The sequence below is a fragment of the Bombus huntii genome, chromosome 1 (assembly GCF_024542735.1).
Source record: "Bombus huntii isolate Logan2020A chromosome 1, iyBomHunt1.1, whole genome shotgun sequence".
Classification (NCBI taxonomy): domain Eukaryota; kingdom Metazoa; phylum Arthropoda; class Insecta; order Hymenoptera; family Apidae; genus Bombus; species Bombus huntii.
In genome coordinates, this window is record NC_066238.1 from 15118008 (window position 1) to 15135968 (window position 17961).

At 40.9% G+C, this 17961-nt stretch overlaps 1 protein-coding gene and 1 long non-coding RNA gene across 7 annotated transcripts in view; one reads left to right on the top strand and one right to left on the bottom strand.

Moving 5' to 3' along the window:
- The window catches only part of LOC126870300 (probable G-protein coupled receptor B0563.6), a 28662-nt gene extending 11033 nt beyond the window's left edge, over positions 1-17629 (top strand). Inside the window, exons 2-6 of the mRNA XM_050627879.1 lie at positions 538-1204; positions 15282-15431; positions 15653-15903; positions 15979-16266; positions 16361-17629. Coding sequence (XP_050483836.1) covers positions 901-1204; positions 15282-15431; positions 15653-15903; positions 15979-16266; positions 16361-17002 — 1635 coding nt within the window. The 5' untranslated portion in view covers positions 538-900 and the 3' untranslated portion in view covers positions 17003-17629. The remainder of the gene's footprint in view (positions 1-537; positions 1205-15281; positions 15432-15652; positions 15904-15978; positions 16267-16360) is intronic.
- On the bottom strand, positions 287-15175 carry LOC126870380 (uncharacterized). 6 transcript variants are annotated; one of them, XR_007691316.1, is made up of 6 exons: positions 12860-14302; positions 12082-12479; positions 8263-12019; positions 8014-8136; positions 6665-6760; positions 287-489 (listed from the first exon to the last, which is right to left on the bottom strand). It is a non-coding gene; the product is annotated as an uncharacterized LOC126870380 (long non-coding RNA). The 6 variants fall into 6 exon arrangements; XR_007691312.1 differs by having other exon boundaries at positions 6665-8136; XR_007691313.1 differs by lacking the exon at positions 287-489 and adding an exon at positions 14334-15175 and having other exon boundaries at positions 1933-8136; positions 12860-13210.
- Positions 17630-17961: the final 332 nt, after the last annotated feature.

Consider the following 17961-nt stretch of genomic DNA (forward strand, 5'->3'; position numbering starts at 1 on the left):
TCTAACACTTTACACTTCCTAACAAAGAACACAAAGAGCGGAGGAACCAATTTACGAACCGATGTTGCACTCTTATCAATTGGACATATCAAAATCTAACATAAATAGAGGGAGTCGCCTCTCGAGTGCGAAGAGTTCAAACTTGGAATTGATAGCGCACGGATCGCAGGATGACGGACGTAGCTGCTTGTAAACCTAAACCGCTGCAAACGTACAATTGCCAGTCGAGATACGAAGCCACCGGTTCTTTTCTTACGCACAGCTTTGTCATTACGGCGAAACGTGAATTATATCCGTTTGCATGTGGTGTGGCCGTTTCTTCTCCCTTTTCTATTACGTCGTTACCCGTTTTCACGAACGCCACTCGTGACGATCTTTTTGCCGCGGCAGGGAACCACCGTCAGACCTTTTCCGGCATCTCATTCCATCACCGTTGGTCCGCTCTTCCCCTCGTTTCCGATTAAGTTGGTGAGAAAATAGACGTTCCACCTAATAAAATAGGAAATATCCCACTGTACAACGATTCTTTGTTTTTAGGTGAGAAGATGAGAGAATTCGGCGGCGGATAGAAAATGGCTGCGTATAAGTTGTCCGGAAGAGCACGTTCGGATTCCTCGGTGAAATAAAGAAGAGAGAGAATTATCGTAGGTGCGAGCAGTGACTAATCACGCGTGCGGATTCCTCCAATGTCCGAGTGCTTATTCGTAATGAATCGCGAGTCACCGTTGCACCTGTTGCATCGCCAACTATTTTCTACGTAATCCAGTTGCACGATAGTTGGCTTGAGATTTGCGAACCCGCAGGAGAACACCCGATGAGACACACGGAAGCCGCGACCAAGCCGGCTAACACGTGCAACGCTCGATGTTCGACGTATAGATTCACCAGATGTAAGATGAAATGAACGATTTGGTTCGAAGTTGGGGCAGCTGTAAATGCGAGAAACAGCGAGGAAAAGAGTGCGTGGCAGAGAGGGGCAGAAGCAAAATGATGGATACAGTGAACGTAACAGGCGCGGGGACACGAATATGCCTAGTGGAAGATTTCGAAGTATCGGAGGATCCTCGAACTCCGTCTTTGAGACGAATCAGCTACGGCATTATCCTGCCTACCATCTGTTGCTTTGGAATTGTCGGCAATATTTTAAACTTGGTAGTGCTTACCAGACGCAATATGCGAGGAACCGCTTACATCTACATGAGAGGTAAGTCGTTCTCCGTGGACGCTCTAACGCTTTGTATTTACGTTTTTACGGCACGTGTTGGCGTGCAAGAGAAGAAACAAAAAAAAAAAAGAAAAAGACAGAAGGTGATTTATACTTTTGCACGAACGTTTCGAGGAATAATGTGTAAGAGGAGTGTAATTATCGTGGATCGTGACCAAGTTTCAACAGGATAAAGAAAAAGCGCAGACAAGTAAGATCATTAGCCAACCGAGACGCGATATCTTGAAATAAAGTTATTCCATGTTTACGTAATATTGGGGCGAAAGGTACGGCCACGTCGATCTTCGAACGCCTCGTCGACGGCAACCATTCGTACACGAGCGTCACTGTTAAACGAGATCTACGATTTACCTTCCATCCAATATCTTCCGTTGCTCGAGTTTTATCGTAAAGAAACACGTGACCCGAACATTTGGCGAAATAAATACGATTACCTAATTAAATAACGAAATAACTCGTGGACGTTTAACTAGCTTGATAAAGGACGCCAGACCTTTGCCAAGTGGAACGCCCGGCTTTATCATCTTGATACTAGGCCAAAATAACAGCGACTGTGATAATTCCCGAACAACTTGTAAACTAAATTCTCCGTCGGACATTCGTTTAGCAATTGGCGCGCGATAGAAAACAAGGGAGAAATAGAGCAGAGACAGACTCGCGCACGATTTTCCTACAGTAATTTCATTAATTTTTCTCGTTACAGGCTACAGCTGTAGATAAGAGACCGACTGTCGCGACGTTCTCTCGGAGGAATCCCGCAAAGGGGAATCATAATCGTTTGTTTTATCGGAGACTTTGTGCTGTGACCTATGACTGTGCGACCTGATGCCACTGTGACTCATCGGCCACACAGGTCGTCATTTTTCAAGAAATGTCCTATTTCGTTCGGCGACGCTTCGCAAGATCTGTTTATCGTTTCTCGTTATATTCGCCGGCCGTCTTAGGGCTATCGTTCGCTTCGTAAAGCTAAAATCATGTTTGCGTTAGTAGCTTATCGACTGGATCCAGCCTCGGTCGTTAAGTTTCTTGCTAAAATTTATTCACGACCGTATCTCGAATCGACGATAGAAGTGGAACAAGTCGTTGGTCGTCGTGTAAGTTCGTCTACAGAAAGAATTTCGTATCGAAGGTTTCGGTGGTTTGCGACGTGTATCCTTCGAGTAGACGCTCGTTTCCGATCAGGCGAGGTCGATACATTAGGAGGAAATTACAGGACAATTCAATTTCGATATTTTCCTCGTTTCTCCGGCACTCTGTCCTTTCGGCCACGCTCGAATTCACCAAGCTCCGCGGGATACTTACCATCCATTCCCGGCAAGCCTCTTTCTTAATCTCTAGATATATAGTTGCGCGTATATTTGCGAAATACATTGAGGTGGTTTATTAATACTTAACCCTTTGCACTCCCATGTCGAGTGTGACTCGACATCAGTTTTTACCTCAGGAGCTCCTTTGTCGATTCCCACTCGACATTCTTTCATGTGCACCTTTTTTTGTAAAACGTGCGAAAGAAAAGCAGGATTGCATCCTGGAAATTGTTTCAAGATATATCATACATTTAAAAATTACAAAATACAACAATAGTGTGAATAAAACTGGTATTTAAGTGAATTTCTTTCTTCCTTTATTTATTTAGATTGTCTTATTTTTTAGTTAAAGTAAATTTCAAATAAAACACTTAAAAGCGTTGGGAACTGCTGGCAACGAAATTGAAATAAAATTCGGAGTGCAGAGGGTTAACGGTCCGATTTTTAATTGTGAATATCGATCGGCAACTTCAACTTATTCTCATCATACTTGGACTTGCAAGTTTTTAAGCGTCAGATTTGAAATGCTACAATGACGTAAATAATGACATTAAAGTTATTGAAAACAATCTTTACACATCTGAGAAGTAATATAATTTTCATTACAATATTTATATTAATTATAATTGAGTAATTTGTGGAATTTTTTAAAAAATTCATCGGGATGCAAACCGGGTTTGCGTTTATAGGTCTCACAGTAGAAAACTGTTTGTTTTTTTACCGCGTTACTTGCTTTTGGTAAACAAACAAGACACTTTTTCTTTTTCCCTTTCGGCATTAATAAAAAATAATTGAAAGTACTGAGTAGGTTCGCATAAGTTGTGTACCCGCGGACCAGGAGTTTTTCTACCAGTCGAAAATTTATATCGTTGTGGAATGATATCTTCGTTAAAAAATTCCTGCCAATCAGAAGATCTTACGTTACAAATACTCTTGGTTAGATTTTCTTCCTGTGGTTCTCCATCATCTGCACTTTTCTCGCTCGATGAAAGTTTTCTTATTTTTCTTCTTCTTCCAGCAACAAGAATATCACTATCACTGCTCTCACTATAACTGCTATCCAAGTAAACAGCTACATCGTTATAGATACGAAAATCAAAATTGTCATCGTCACTATCTACGTTTTCCTCACACAGATAATTCATTTTTCTTCTCGACATAATTCAAATAGATGGGTTTACGATAAAACAGGTTCAGATCTGACTGTCTTTACTGATCGCTTGTAAAGATTATTTTTATTCACTGAGGAGTATTATTTTTCATTTGTAAACAATTATCGATAACGACCCAAAAATACATTTGGAGTAGAGCACCGCACATCGATGGTGCTCGAGAGGCACACTTGGAGCGTTAAGTGTTAAACATTTTGGTGTATTTAACAAAGAGACGAGTGATAAATTGTAATAGTCAATTATATCAAAATCACTATAAGTACAAGTACAGAGGCAGTGTATGCCGCTTGAAACTCCTATAACAATTCAACTCATCTACTCTTTAACTACTCGACTATTCCACTGTCCTAGGCAGCGCGTTCGTCTATTTATATTTGTTGAGGTTAACTGATAAAGGAACGAAAGGATGAATTTGTATTAATTTGTCCGAAAAAGTTTCTTTCGTTTCATAAGGTGATAATAGATGAACAACAATTTCTGTTTTATATTATTTTATTTCGTTATATTTTTATTATTATGTTCGTGCATAATTCAGTAAACTAATATAAAACAAAAGACATCGTACGTGTATTATCTCCTTACAAAAGGAAAGAAACTTTTCGGACAACCTAATAATAGAAAAATATATTGAAAGAAGTATAAGTATAGTGTATGATGATCCAGATCCTCGCTCTTACAGTGTTACAATACAATAGAGGAAGAGGCACCAAGAAGAGGTTGATTGGCACCACGTTCATATATTTATAGCAAAGAACATTGCCAAAAAGTTAATCTTGTAGTTCTAGCTGAAGGTTGTAAGAAACAGTGATAGAAATCTACTTATAGTTCTTTTGTTTCTAGACCTTGTAGTCCAAAACAAAATTTATATTCAACAGCACAATAATATGGACCTCTCCTTATTTCCAACTTTTTGTTTCACTAAATTCTATTCTCTTCGTAACAGTGGTCTTCATGTGACGGATATATAAAATAAAAGGTGTAGAGTTTTTCTTGAAGTAATTATTAGGTTGGCAACTAAATAATTGGGGATTTTGTCATTAGGTGGTATTGACAAAATCCGCTAACCTAAAACTTCAACAATATCGACAGGTGTTATTATAAAAAGTTCGAATGCAACTTCGGTTGACGATTATAAATAACGGCAAGAATATTTTGTCCGCAGTTCGTTTACCTTTAGACCTAGTAAACCGAAACAACGTTGATATTCCAAGCTACAACAATATCAGTCTCTCCAGATTCAAACCTTCTGTTAACTCATGTACCGCTGCGATATTACCAACGATTTGGTACGCGATCGAACGGAATATCTTCGAATACATAGTAAGGAGATATGCGCGTAGTATCAGAAGGGTAACCCTGGCAAGTTTACGTTTTGCTTTTGGACGTTGACGGATCATTAATTTGCGTCATGTTTACGGAAAGTCGAGCAAACGAGCGTTCGCGACGGATCAATTACCGTGGCTGTATGAAAGCGCGTCCACCTGCAATTCCTCCAATTTACGCTACTCGGAAAATTTGTACAGTGAACGTAGCTTTTGCAAGTTTAATCACCCGATCGAACTTGAATCTAATACCGCGACGAGAAGCGTGTTTAGCTGCCACTAGAACTTTAGGCACCGCGAGAAATTATCTTGCTTGTTCCTCGAGAACACGTGCAAATCAGCCGGAAATCGAGTAAATCAGCAAGAGAGGACCTCCAATCAGATGCGCGACATCGACACCCGGTGGGAGGAATGTCTGCTGCGCTGCTTCCGGATGCGAAAAATTCTATCGAGATTCCTTCGAGGTTTACTCGGTTTCCTCGAGACGTTGAAACTGCGCGCATCGCTTTAACCCAACTGCGAAAAGTAGCAAAGTAGAAAAGAAGAGCCGCGCGTCCAGCGTCCTCGATTTATAGCTTTCGCTACCGTTCCATTTCGAAAAAAGCTGCTCTCTCGTTCTATTCTTCATCACCAATGTCTATTTTCTTACTTGATTTCTGCTTCCCTAGCTTCCAAGTTTCGATAACCAGATGCGGTTAACGAGCGGTTACCTTCGGTTTTCTCCCCCTTTTCTCGTCGCTAAACGATTACGCCCTTGCTGTTCGTAATCGCCTTCTCAGCCTCCCGGTTTCTCATTTATCATTTTTTCCTTGTGCGCATTCATTTTTCATATTCTACTTTTTTCCTCGTCTCCGTCCCCTTTCGCGAGTATCTTTCCTTTCCTCGTCCTGTCCACCGTGTCTTTTCGAAGCTTCGTGGCGGCTTGATCGATCCATCGGCATTCATCGACAAGTTTGCTTCGATCCGTCTTTCCGTTAAGGCGACTAAATCGTTGACTGATTTGTCCGCGAAAAGAACGACCTCACGTTCCACGTCTACCTTCGTCGGGCGCGAGTAATCAACGCGAAACTGCTCGCAAACGTTTTTTTCTTCTCTTCTCTTCTTATTCTCGTTAAGTCGGTGGATATTGAAAAAAGCTTCTCTTTCGATTCGTTTGAAAGAGCAGAGAAAAGTTGGAAAGTATATCGACTGCATATTGCGATGCAGCGCGACGCGCGACCAGACGTGCGATTAAACGGTAGGAATCGGTTAAAGGGCAGAAAGGCAGAGGATGGAGCGAGCAAGAGATTGTGGAATGGGTGGCAGGTGAGAAGGAAAGAGGGAAAGGAAGGTGCGGCGGTGGCGGATGGCGCGCATCGCACCAACTCTCGCAAGTCTATCGATATGCACGATGTGGAACACGCGGTGGGTGAGATCGAGGATTAGGATGAGGTCGGACTAAAAGGACGTGCCTTTGAGCGTGGAAATATTGCGAATCCTAGGGTATTGGGGCGCAAGAATTTGTGCGTAAGGAAATGCAATTTGAGACGTGCTCGGAAACGACGAAAGCTACGGCCCAACGCCGTGTATACATATGTAAAACAGACTCGAATACATATCTAGATGGCATATTCGCGTGTACAAAGATACGCGTCCTACCTTCCACCAATCTTTATCCATCGCTCGACTGAATTTCTATCTGCAACGTTCGCCTCGCGACCATCTCGCGCCACTTCTCTGTTTCTGTTTCGCTATCTGTAACCGTATTTTAGGTTACTTCCTTTTACATTTAATTTCAATTTCTGTTAACCTTTTGCACTCGACTAGCAGCAACTCGAGGTGATTTTGCGCGTATGTGACGAGTGTCTTGTAGGTAATGTAAAATGATTTTATACAAAAATTAACTTAAAAAAAGTTATATATATATTATAGGATTCTTTTTTTTTTATTTATCCTATATAATAAGTTTATTGATCGATAGATCTATTTACAATGGATTAGACAGGAAACGATGGTTACTTAACGTCAACTAAATACAGTAATGTGCTATAACTAAATAGTTAATTCATAACTCACAACTAATAGTTTACAACTCATAACAACTCGGCAACTCAACTCTCGACTCCTCACAACTCAACTTCTTACCACTCGACTTCCCGGTAAAACTGCCAGGCCTTTTTAGCCTAACGGCACTTTGGCCTTCCCGCAATATTGTTTATAATTCACCCGATATTTCTTCGGCCATTTGTCCACCATACTACAATATTTACATCTTTGAACATATCATTTTTTAATATTATTTTGTACTTTTTTTTACGATAATTTGTAAAACATCTGGCAAGATGCATTCTTGGCTTGTCGGCACAAGTATCGCAATAATAAGTTGCTTCCTGTCTTTCTCCTGCTTTGTTTCGGTAAGAACACGCCTTAATCCTTTTTTCTTCCTATTAAAATTACACGCAGCTTTTCATTTAACCGAATTTCATCGCAATTAGCAGTGGACGTCGAAGCTCGATCTTGCGGTTGTCGAATATCTCCAACTGGTCTACTTTTGAAAAAAAAGTTTTTATAAATCACAGGTGGTTAAGTGGCCTTTCGTTCTTTTGCTTTTTTACAGGATATATGAATTAATTAAACAAATTTCCAAATCCATTTTTTGGAACTTCTAAATTTACGAAATTATAATACTTGTACCACGGTCGTCGAGTGTGAACTAACGTTGCCAGAACCATAGTTTCGGAAGAATTTGAGCATAAATATTTCACCTGCATCTTAAACTGTAACGCTTCACACTTCATAACAAACAATATAAAGAGCTAAGGAATCTATTTGATGAACTAATACTGCGCTCTCATAAACAGGGACTGTTGCCTCCCATTCTCCTCTTGATTTACCACACGGTTACGACGTAGCGACTGAGAATCGTCTCTCGAGTACAAAGGGTTAAATTCTTTTTCAATTTAATTAAATCGACGAGTTAAAAACCCTTTAACGTACGAACTGCTTACGATCATAGGCGATGTGTGTTTCGATGCAAAGTGCGGATGACAGCGCCTAAAAGCGATACGTCGAAACAATCGAGATATTCGCATAATTCTTCACTTACGTATCTTATGATTATGTGATCTATGCTGTAACAAAAGATTTGTTATAATAATAACAATATCAAGTTGTTCTATTCTTATCATTAAATAAACCGTCACACGTTTCGACGAATTCCTCGGACGTGAGCCTTTCAACGATAAAAATCCACGTACCTACATCATGCGCCGTTACGTTGTCGCAAAATCTCGGCAACTGCACTGTCGATCACAAATTATCGTTAATCGTGTTGGAAGTTCGTTTTCCACGATCCGGCTTTCAAAAGGACAGCTAAATTGCTTCCTTGGCCATTCTACCCGAACACCTGTATATCAGAGCGATAGATCGAGTTAGCGTCTGCGACAGAGAAAAAGTTGTACGTTGGCTGTATGCAGCCTGCGCGATTTCATCGAAAGAGAATCGAAATGGGAAACGGGCTTCGGTTTTATGCAAATTAGACTAACTCGTAGATAATCTCGGTTATACGGGACGGCGTGATCTTCGATTTCGATTTCGATTGCGGCTCTTCGCGCGATATATAGAAAGCGGTCGTATTGAGAATTGCGAACCACTGGCGGATCGAATTCCCAGTCAACGTTTTTATCGCTGCACGTCCTACCAACACGATAAATCAGACGAAGATTATTCCATCGTCACTTTGTTTCGAACGCTAGCCTCCTCAAACATGTCACTGCTTCGTCATCACACCTGTCGCCGACACCATTAGCCACCATTACGAAACTATCGACAACTTGCTCTTAATTTAAAAGGTCGACCAGGTATTATGGCATCGCTCGGTGGACACAACTGTTCAATCATTTCGCCATCTACAGCGAAAGTAGGATAATAGTTAGGACTACAACTACCACACTAGTCAAATTGACTGGTTTTACGATTTTATTTTAAAATTCCTACTTCATATTATGTAATATAATGAATTTTATTTTGTTCTTCATGTACTCAAACTGAACATAATTTTGTATCAAGGCTACTTATACCAATACCAAAAATGACTGGTATTTGTTAAAGTGTAAAAGGGTCCTGCAATCTGTTTATCGAAACCCAATTAACCAGTTTCCTCGTTTCGGATAATCTCTCACATGTTTTTATAATTTTTATTGCGTATCATTCAATATGATAATATCAGCTATCAGGAAAATTTCGGATTAATCGCTAGATGCTAATACTAGAAATACCACACCAGTCAAAATGACTGGTTCTACAATTTTATAAATGTGTCAACCCTCGTTTAGGGATCATGGTCCCAGATGGATTAATAATACCAAAAATATACTACATAACATGGAATTCCTTCTGTAAGAAAGTAATGACTCAATAAATATACAAATATTCTATTATTACGTATTCTTTAAAGACCAGCCATTTTGATTGTTTTAATAGAAATTGCTTTCTATTAACTATCGGTAGTTCTAATGTTAAAGGAATAGTCGAAACTTGGTCAAAGTTCGAGCGCATTCGAGTCGCAGTTAAAATGGACATCGTCTTCTGGCAGCATCTGGCAAGGATTCGGGACAGTCGGTTCCTTGACCCAAGGTAGTCGCTTGCACATGACGGTTCAATTGGGCTTGCGAACCAGTGAATTACGATTGTCTGACAGCTTCTTTTAGCTTGGCCCAACTTACTGTTAGATGGAACTGCGAAACATGTTCGGACGATAAGCTATTCCGGCTAACTTTAGCAGGTGGCACATTATCATTAGGACCGAGCGTTGAACCAAAGAAATTGCGAGGACACTACGTATGCAATTGGATATCTATGTAATTACTCGTGGTCGATGAAAATCTTGCGCGAAGAACGTCAACAATCCGAATATTTGGAAAAATCGGAAGCAGCGAGCGCGCGTTTAATCGAGTTTGCCACCGTCTCGAAACGTCTGCGTCTCGAACACGAGCAACTTGATGCCAGGACACGCGGTAGATTTAACGATCTACTCACTCTCCTACGTAGCTCGTGCTTACGTACAACCGTCCAAGCCAAGACTGAGTAACACGTCGCGGATAATATCGACCTTTACTCCTGAATTTGAGTCTCGAAAATTCTGCGGCGGCTGTCTTTATATATTTTCTTTTCTTTTTTTTTTTTATGACACGATAACAGACATACGAAATTTGCAGAAAAAGACGGAAATATGTGAATTGGCAAACATTCGTTCCAATTACCAGTCAATTATTCTTATCGTTGCTATTTAATCGAATTTGGTATAGCGTCTGTCGGTTTATTAGAACATTACGGATAAATATTCATGAAGGTTGTTCGAGACCCCTGCGTTATTTTGTCGTCGTTCTAAGAAACCGGCCGAGCCTCGTATCCATCGCTACAGTTGGTGTTGGTTATTTTCTCTATAGAATGAAACTCGAATTTGCAAAGGCGGTTGTCGTCTCTCGAGGCGATAGATGCCAAGCAAGAAACGATCCTACATAACACGTTGTTTATCGAAGCTGTTCGAAAAGTTGTTTACTTCGTAGCGTCCGTTTCAGCGACGTATTTTACCGCGCTAGATTTCTTACCCGTATTTACGTATTATAAATAGAGGCGATTTTCGAGTATCTTGACAGATGTACTCGTCTGCCTATCGCGGAAAGCAAAGCGAGCGGAAGGATCAAATGATCTGGGTGGCGCATAGCTGTGGCGAGAAGATGGTTCGAAAGGCACGCAAAGCGCCAGATATCGAAAGCAGTTCGCATTACCAAAGCATTCTCGATAATAAAGGAGCCGCTTTCTGCGCAACTTTGTCGCCAGAAAGTGAGAACGAACGCGCTTAGAATCTCCTCTGCCTTGTTCAGTGACGTTGCTGCCCTGTTACTTCGCGTCGCATCGCGTTTCTACGCTTTGCGACGCGATTCCTCCCTTTCTTCCAATCGACCAGAAAAAAATCGCTTTTTAAAGTGTAACGTCGCGTCGCTCGTAACCACGAATTATCCATTCGAATATTTCTATCCGGTTTTCTCGTAGTATACGTGGAATTAAGGTCGGCTACTTGGGAAACGTGCGCAACGATAAAACGCAAAGAGCTTGGATAGTACGATAAAAGGATGTGGTCCCTAGTCGGTAGTCTGGGAAGCGTCGTTCGATAGTTGGCCGTATCCGAATTGCACGAGAAATTGGTCGTATGATTTTATAGTAATAGGAATCAGGTGGCCATTGCGATAGTTTGAAAAAGTAGGTCGACTGTCCCCAGCTTGTCCCGCGGTGACATTTTGTCACCGGTTTCGCTGATGTTTTCGAAACGAATAATTTTCCGTATTCGCGAACCAAGTTGTCATCGGGTTGTCGAAGGTGTCGTTGTTGGTGCAAACGCGAACAACGACGCCCGAAATCGATCATCAACCCCTTCTCGTCTCGGAATGTCCTTCTCACAATGACAAACATATGCGATATATTCTATCCATACATCTCGATAACGTGGCGCGACGCTCGAAATATTTAAATACATCTGCCTATAAGTACAATTGATTGGCGGCGAAAGAAAATCGCGAATGAACGGACAGGCAAAACCGTGGTTTGCAGCGTTTTCGCCGGATGCAATGGATGTTCATCAGGAGCATGAAGCGGAATTTGCATGACACCGGGAAGGAAGAGGGCGAGACGCAAAGCGGCAGGCGAGAGGAACGAAAGGAGCGAAGGCGGGGCCGTCGTCGTTGCGTTTCCCTTGGTAGCTAAGCAGATTCAGTGGCCCCGATCTTAAGTTTTGTCCTTGGTATCGGAGGATAACGAGAAGAACGTCTCTGCGATTCATCTTCTTTTTCTCCCTTTTCTTATCATCCTCGGTCACCTCTTTTGTCCGAATTATTCGTTCCTCGTGAATTTCCGATTCTTCTACCTGTGCATACGACACCTTTGGATTTTCGCTGTCGAATCTCCACCGAGCGCAGCTATTGTCTTGCTGCGTTTTCCTTGAAACGGTTCGATTTCCTACGGATATATGGCACCGTGTGAAAGGTGAAAAGTCACGGAGGTCGGAGCTACCGGTTTACCTGTTCGTCACGAAGTCCGTCGTCTAAAGCGTGCGTTTGCCCCCGAACCTGGAATACCGTTGTCAATAACTCGGCGAATAACATTCTCACAGTGAATTCGAGTAAGTACGACAAATGGGCGAAACGAGTCGTAAAGAAAGACGCGCGACGTTCCGGTTCGTTGCTGCTTCGACTACCGCCAGAATCTTAAACGCTGCTGGCAAATTCTCCCTCCCTCTCTCTCTCTCTCTCTCTCTCTGTCTCATTCTCTGTCTGTCCCTTGACAAGTATCCTTCCTAACGCTCGATATGTACGAGCGTCGAATCTAATCGTCCCGGTTCTATTACCTATAGGATTTGTTAGCTTCTTCTTTTTACTAGTCGTTGTACTTGTCATCATCTGTATCCTCACTGCTGTACCTAAAATTTTATTACAAAACTCATAAGCTTAACCATTATCTCAAGTAATGCATAACCATATAAAGATGCATGAAGAATAATATATGTGAAGAATAATATATATATGTGAAGAATAATATATATATGAAATGGTATAGTGGTATAGTGGCATGGAAAGTGTATTTTCATTGGAAGAATAATACAGTGAAGGTAAACAAAAGCAATTACAAATTGAAAATGTTCTATGTTTATTGATATTATTACATTACGACATTTAAGTCAAAGATAATAGAAAAATTTAATGAAACAAATGATTTAAAGAAACATTAAGATATTGCAAAGATACTAAATAATAATAATAAATGGTAAATAATTGAAGGAATACAATAAAATAAAAGTACCTGGCAGCCAATGAATGTCGTGACTCTGTACCGCCTCGAATTTCCATGAGATTTTTTAGCTTTCTAGAATCTTTCTAGTGGTTTGTGTTACCGGGCTCACTGGATATCCATACTTCATCAGTTTGCTACGCAATTCCGCATCGCTCAGGGCATCCACCGACATTTTGTTTACAGTCAAAAAGCGGTTTTTGTCAAAAGAACCCAGTAGAAAATGTTGCCTCGTGCGCGAAGTTCTTGTTAGCTACTTCTATGAAGTGACGAGTTTTGTCCAAAGGCAGTCGTGCAATTGGAAAATTCACACTATCACTAAACCACACGTGTCTCACCTCTCAGGATATCATGAATGTTTCACTATGATATCAAAAAATGTTAGAAAATGATCTTACTTACAACTAAAAAATGGCGCAATTTTCTAACGGTCGTGATCACGCGCATAATCGTTCAACACCATTTCACGCTACTCAATGCTGTCATCCATAGTCATAGAATAAAGTTTATCAAGATAACCTCACTCGAAACTCGCGGTTTGGTATAACTTTTTTCATTCGAATTTCTCTCGTTGAAAATCAATTTAAAGTTAAAGCTCTTTCTTTTTGCAATTTATTGTATAATTATTTTAAATAATAATGTAATGATTTAGTTTTCTATTCATACGATTAATGGACAAGATATTGAAAATTTATTAATGCAGCAAAATTTTTCAATGATTTACATACATATCATTGATTTGTGATTTTTGGAACAGCATATTTCGGAATGGCAATGCTCATATGCTAATTATAGAATGCACATGTAATCGCGAATTACGCATAGTCTTTATTATGACAAAAGAAAAATAATACTATAAATAAATATTAATCGATGTTTATGGAATTTCGTACTTTTAGAAATGTAACCAGAGAAATGAAACTTAAATAGGGCTCCTTATTTTACCTACTAAATCTGTGGTCAGCAGATGAAACAATATAAGTCAGAATTGCAAAAGTGCACTTAAAATATGTAAAGTGCGATGTAACATCAACTGTTGGATTTTGAATATATTATTAGAACCATATTATTAATTATGTTATTAGAACCGCAAGCAAAAGAAAATTATATAGAATATATAAACGTATTCTGTCTTGACAAAAATTTGACTTATACTTTTTTGTGTGAGAAATATTATAACAAGTATTTTCTTTGGGTATTTCGTATATTTTTGTATCTTTGGTATATTGAGTTGGCAACTCAAATGACAATGAGGGAACATTCTTGTGATCTATGTATTTTCCCTTTTTTCTATCCACCCCCTATAGTTCGCTTTTTGTCACAGGAAACATGGTCTGGAAGAACGGACAATGGAAATTCGGAATCTTCCCTGTCTTTCGCTTTTTATCTGACTTTCCTCTTTCTCGCCGTTATCCTATTTTTCGACGTTCAATCGAGTCAATTGAATCAATCGCGGCCGATTAAAGAAACGAGATCTTGGACAAACCTGTGGACGATGGCGCAGACGAGATCTGTCGAATCGAAATGTCCGAATGACCATGATTTTTATGACGTGATTCTCTTTCATTTTCGAAGGCGAAATTCATTTCGTGCGAATCCACGTAATCGACCACCCTGGTTTGTCTAACAACTGCAGACGAAACCGATTGGCTGAAACGACACGATCACAGCTTCACTCAGATTTGTATAGTGTACGTCATGGAAATTTTCTCGGTAAATGAAATATGAAAATTGCTAGATAGATAGGAAGTTTCAATATTTTTCCTGTTGCTCGGCGAAAGACTCGAGGACGCACGCGAACAAGCGATTTCCCGGAGAAGTCAAGTGTTTTAGCAAATATTTTCATAGCAAACATGCCGTATGCTATATACGGTGATTCTAAAACGCGATATATACAATGCTTGAAGTGCGTTGACTTCCTATGAACGAATTAGATAGAAATAATAATTGTCAGTAGAACAATTCTGTTAATTATTGTTAGCGAATAATTGTTATTTCTATATCTGGTTTCAGTGATCGATATATAGTGTACGTATAATACTTTTTTATCACAGTGCTTTTTAAGTAATTTGCAACTGCGTGTATATCTCAAATCAAATAATGGATCCATGGAAATGTACGTTGTAGGTCATGTACCTACATATGTATGTATGTCATGTATTTTCATTGTTCACCGCTTTAAATCATAGAGGGCATAAGAAAAGCTTTGGTGTTTTTGAACGATCGGTATTTCAGAACGTCGGACGCTAAGTTCCGTAGGGTAATAAGATCATCGCGTATCTTGGCTGTGACGATGTTCATAGATTATCTGACACAGTGCGTGCATAGAATGCGCAGAGTTTGAAGTAATAACGCACATAGATGATAGTCTATCTTTACTTCCAGCTATAGTACTTGTTTGTTTTGTAAAGACGTTGTTACCCTTTTGTTGCAGGTTATTCAGCAGCCGCGCTTCTCGCAATTTTGTTCTGCATCCCTTTCGCACTCAGGGTCCTTATTCATAAAGAAACAGGCCGATGGAGAAATTGGATGCAAGCTTTCTATCATACTCATCTCGAACTTTTCTTAGGGAATGGCTGTTTAGGTAAGAACTTGTAACGTTTTAAATGCTTCGTTGCAGCGATCTAGTCTTTTCGATGTACACATAGTAGATCTATAAACGAATACGATATATACGTAATATCTATAAGCGAAACACGTTGGTGTTTGAAAAAATCGATCGAGTTACCGACAACATATCATTCGATGGTAAACGAAAAATGTCTTATCGCTAAACGTTCGGTTACGAATCGATCGTTCTTCCAGGGGTTGGAGTGATGATGCTGCTAGCACTGACGGTGGAACGTTACGTTAGCGTTTGTCGGCCTGGTCAGCACACTCGTCCGCTCTGTGGGCCTCCGCATTTAACGGTGGCTCTCATTCCCCTTGCAACGTTTCTGGTTTATCTTCCGAGTGTGTTTCGCGAAGAAATTACCACTTGTCTTCTGGCACCGGATGGACCGGTTATTTATCAAAAGAGGGAAAATCAGTCGTATCTCGACTCGATGTTTTATCAGGTATTTAACACTCGCGTAATTTGGCCTTCGCAATCGTAACCTTTCCTAATTTTGTCCATCGTCGTTTCTGCGCAGGTATACAAGGTAATTTTGGAGATCGTTTTCAAAGTAGCGCCGACGATACTTCTGGCTGGCTTCAATCTTCGAATAATGATAGTCTATCGGCGATCCTGCGAACGTCGTCGGCGAATGACACTGTCCAGGACAGCGAGCAACGACGAAGATCCGAGAACGTTCGCGGAAGAGAGAAGACTCGTGCTTCTTCTAGGCAGTACCAGCATATTGTTTCTGGTCTGCGTTAGTCCTATGGTAATTCTGAATGTCACATTGAGGGAGAGCAATCTCAGTCACTATCCTTACCAGGTAATTGTTCCAGGCTACGCTCGCTAACCGTTCACGGTTCCATTCACTTCGCTCGGAAACCGATCTCCATTTTTATGGCAATCCTGTCTTCCAGGTGTTTCGCGCTCTGGCCAATTTGCTAGAGGTAATTAATTACTCGATTACCTTCTACATCTACTGCATGTTCTCGGAGGATTTCCGAAACACCTTGATCCGCACTCTGCAGTGGCCCTGCAGGAAAACCAGCCACGAGGGACGAGGACTTCCGATGAAACGTTCCTCCATACCGAGACCGACCACCACCACCACTACCACTACTACCATCACCACCACCACACTACCGACAACCGCTGTTGCGACTCCTGGTCATTTAACGCGTGCCAGCGTTTACTGGCGTTTAGTCTCTCTCTTCCTATCCTATCCGCATCAAAGTCATCTAAAAGGAGAGAAACCGCGCGAAACCGAATTTTCCCAACCGCAAAACTCCGACGCGGTATATCAGTCTACTTCCTCCGGCAATGCTTTAACAAGCATCCCGCGGTTGTTAAATATCATAACGCGATATCGGATACATCGGCAGATATTAGTATATCGCGACTCGCGTTTCGCTTATGGAACGAACTCGAACCAACGCGATATCGAACTATCGTTTCTGCCGTCGAAGCTCTCCAACAAGAAGATTCACCAATTTTTCACTGTGATGCATTCCACCCTTATCGGTTCGGCGACCGAACCACAAATTTACAGTTCCGACTGATATTTCCACGATCTTGTCAATCGCTAGCGAGATCGGCTCGTGCTAATATCGACGCGGAACGAAAGGAAACGGAACGAAACAGAACGAGACGGAACGAAACGGAACGAAACGGAACGAAACAGAGCGGAGATATCGCGTTGGTTACAACCGTTACCTTCCCGAATTATATTCGGTTGGCAATAAGTGATTGCGGATGTTGCCATTAGATGGTATAGACAAAATCCGCAATCACTTAGTTGCCAATCTAATATATGCACGTGCTACCGATTCATAGATTAAAATTTTGGCGGCCATTTTTTGTCACTGAGATCTTCCCGCATTTCCGAGGAGACTTTCCTACGCTCTGTTATGAAAGCAAACCTATTTTGTCGAGATTCAAATCAAATTTCGTTCCGATCGTTCTACGACGAAGGTGCAGACGATTCTGCGCTTCTATATCTTGTTTTCTATACATGACACGATGGTAAAAAGAGTACGCGCAAAGTGCGACAAGCAAGCTCGATACTTCCGCGATAGAACAGTTCTGAACACAAAGCGATGCGTCAAGAATGGAGCGGAAATGTATTCGAAATGTAAGAGAACGGATTTAATAAAAGGTATTTGCCAACGTTCCGAAAATATCGAAAACGCCGATTTATTTTAAAATAAGAGCAGGATCGATCCTCCCTATTTCAGCGACAGCTCGAATTAAACGCGTGCATTGGTTCCATCTTTAGTTCCTCGAAGGCTGGCTAAAATTCGTTTCCCCTGTTCTCACGTTTCCTAACACTAACGTGTTCACAATCTTCATGCCTTTTGTTATATCGAGAACATGACTCGGATTTGTCTGCGCCGCGTGGGTAAAGTCGAGCGTACGAAGGCTTCGCGTTGATAAATTCGCTTGATAATTTCGAATGTCGGTAAGTTGCGTGACCAAGGATCGAGATATCGCGTCTCTGCTTAGCGAGTCAGCAGATAAT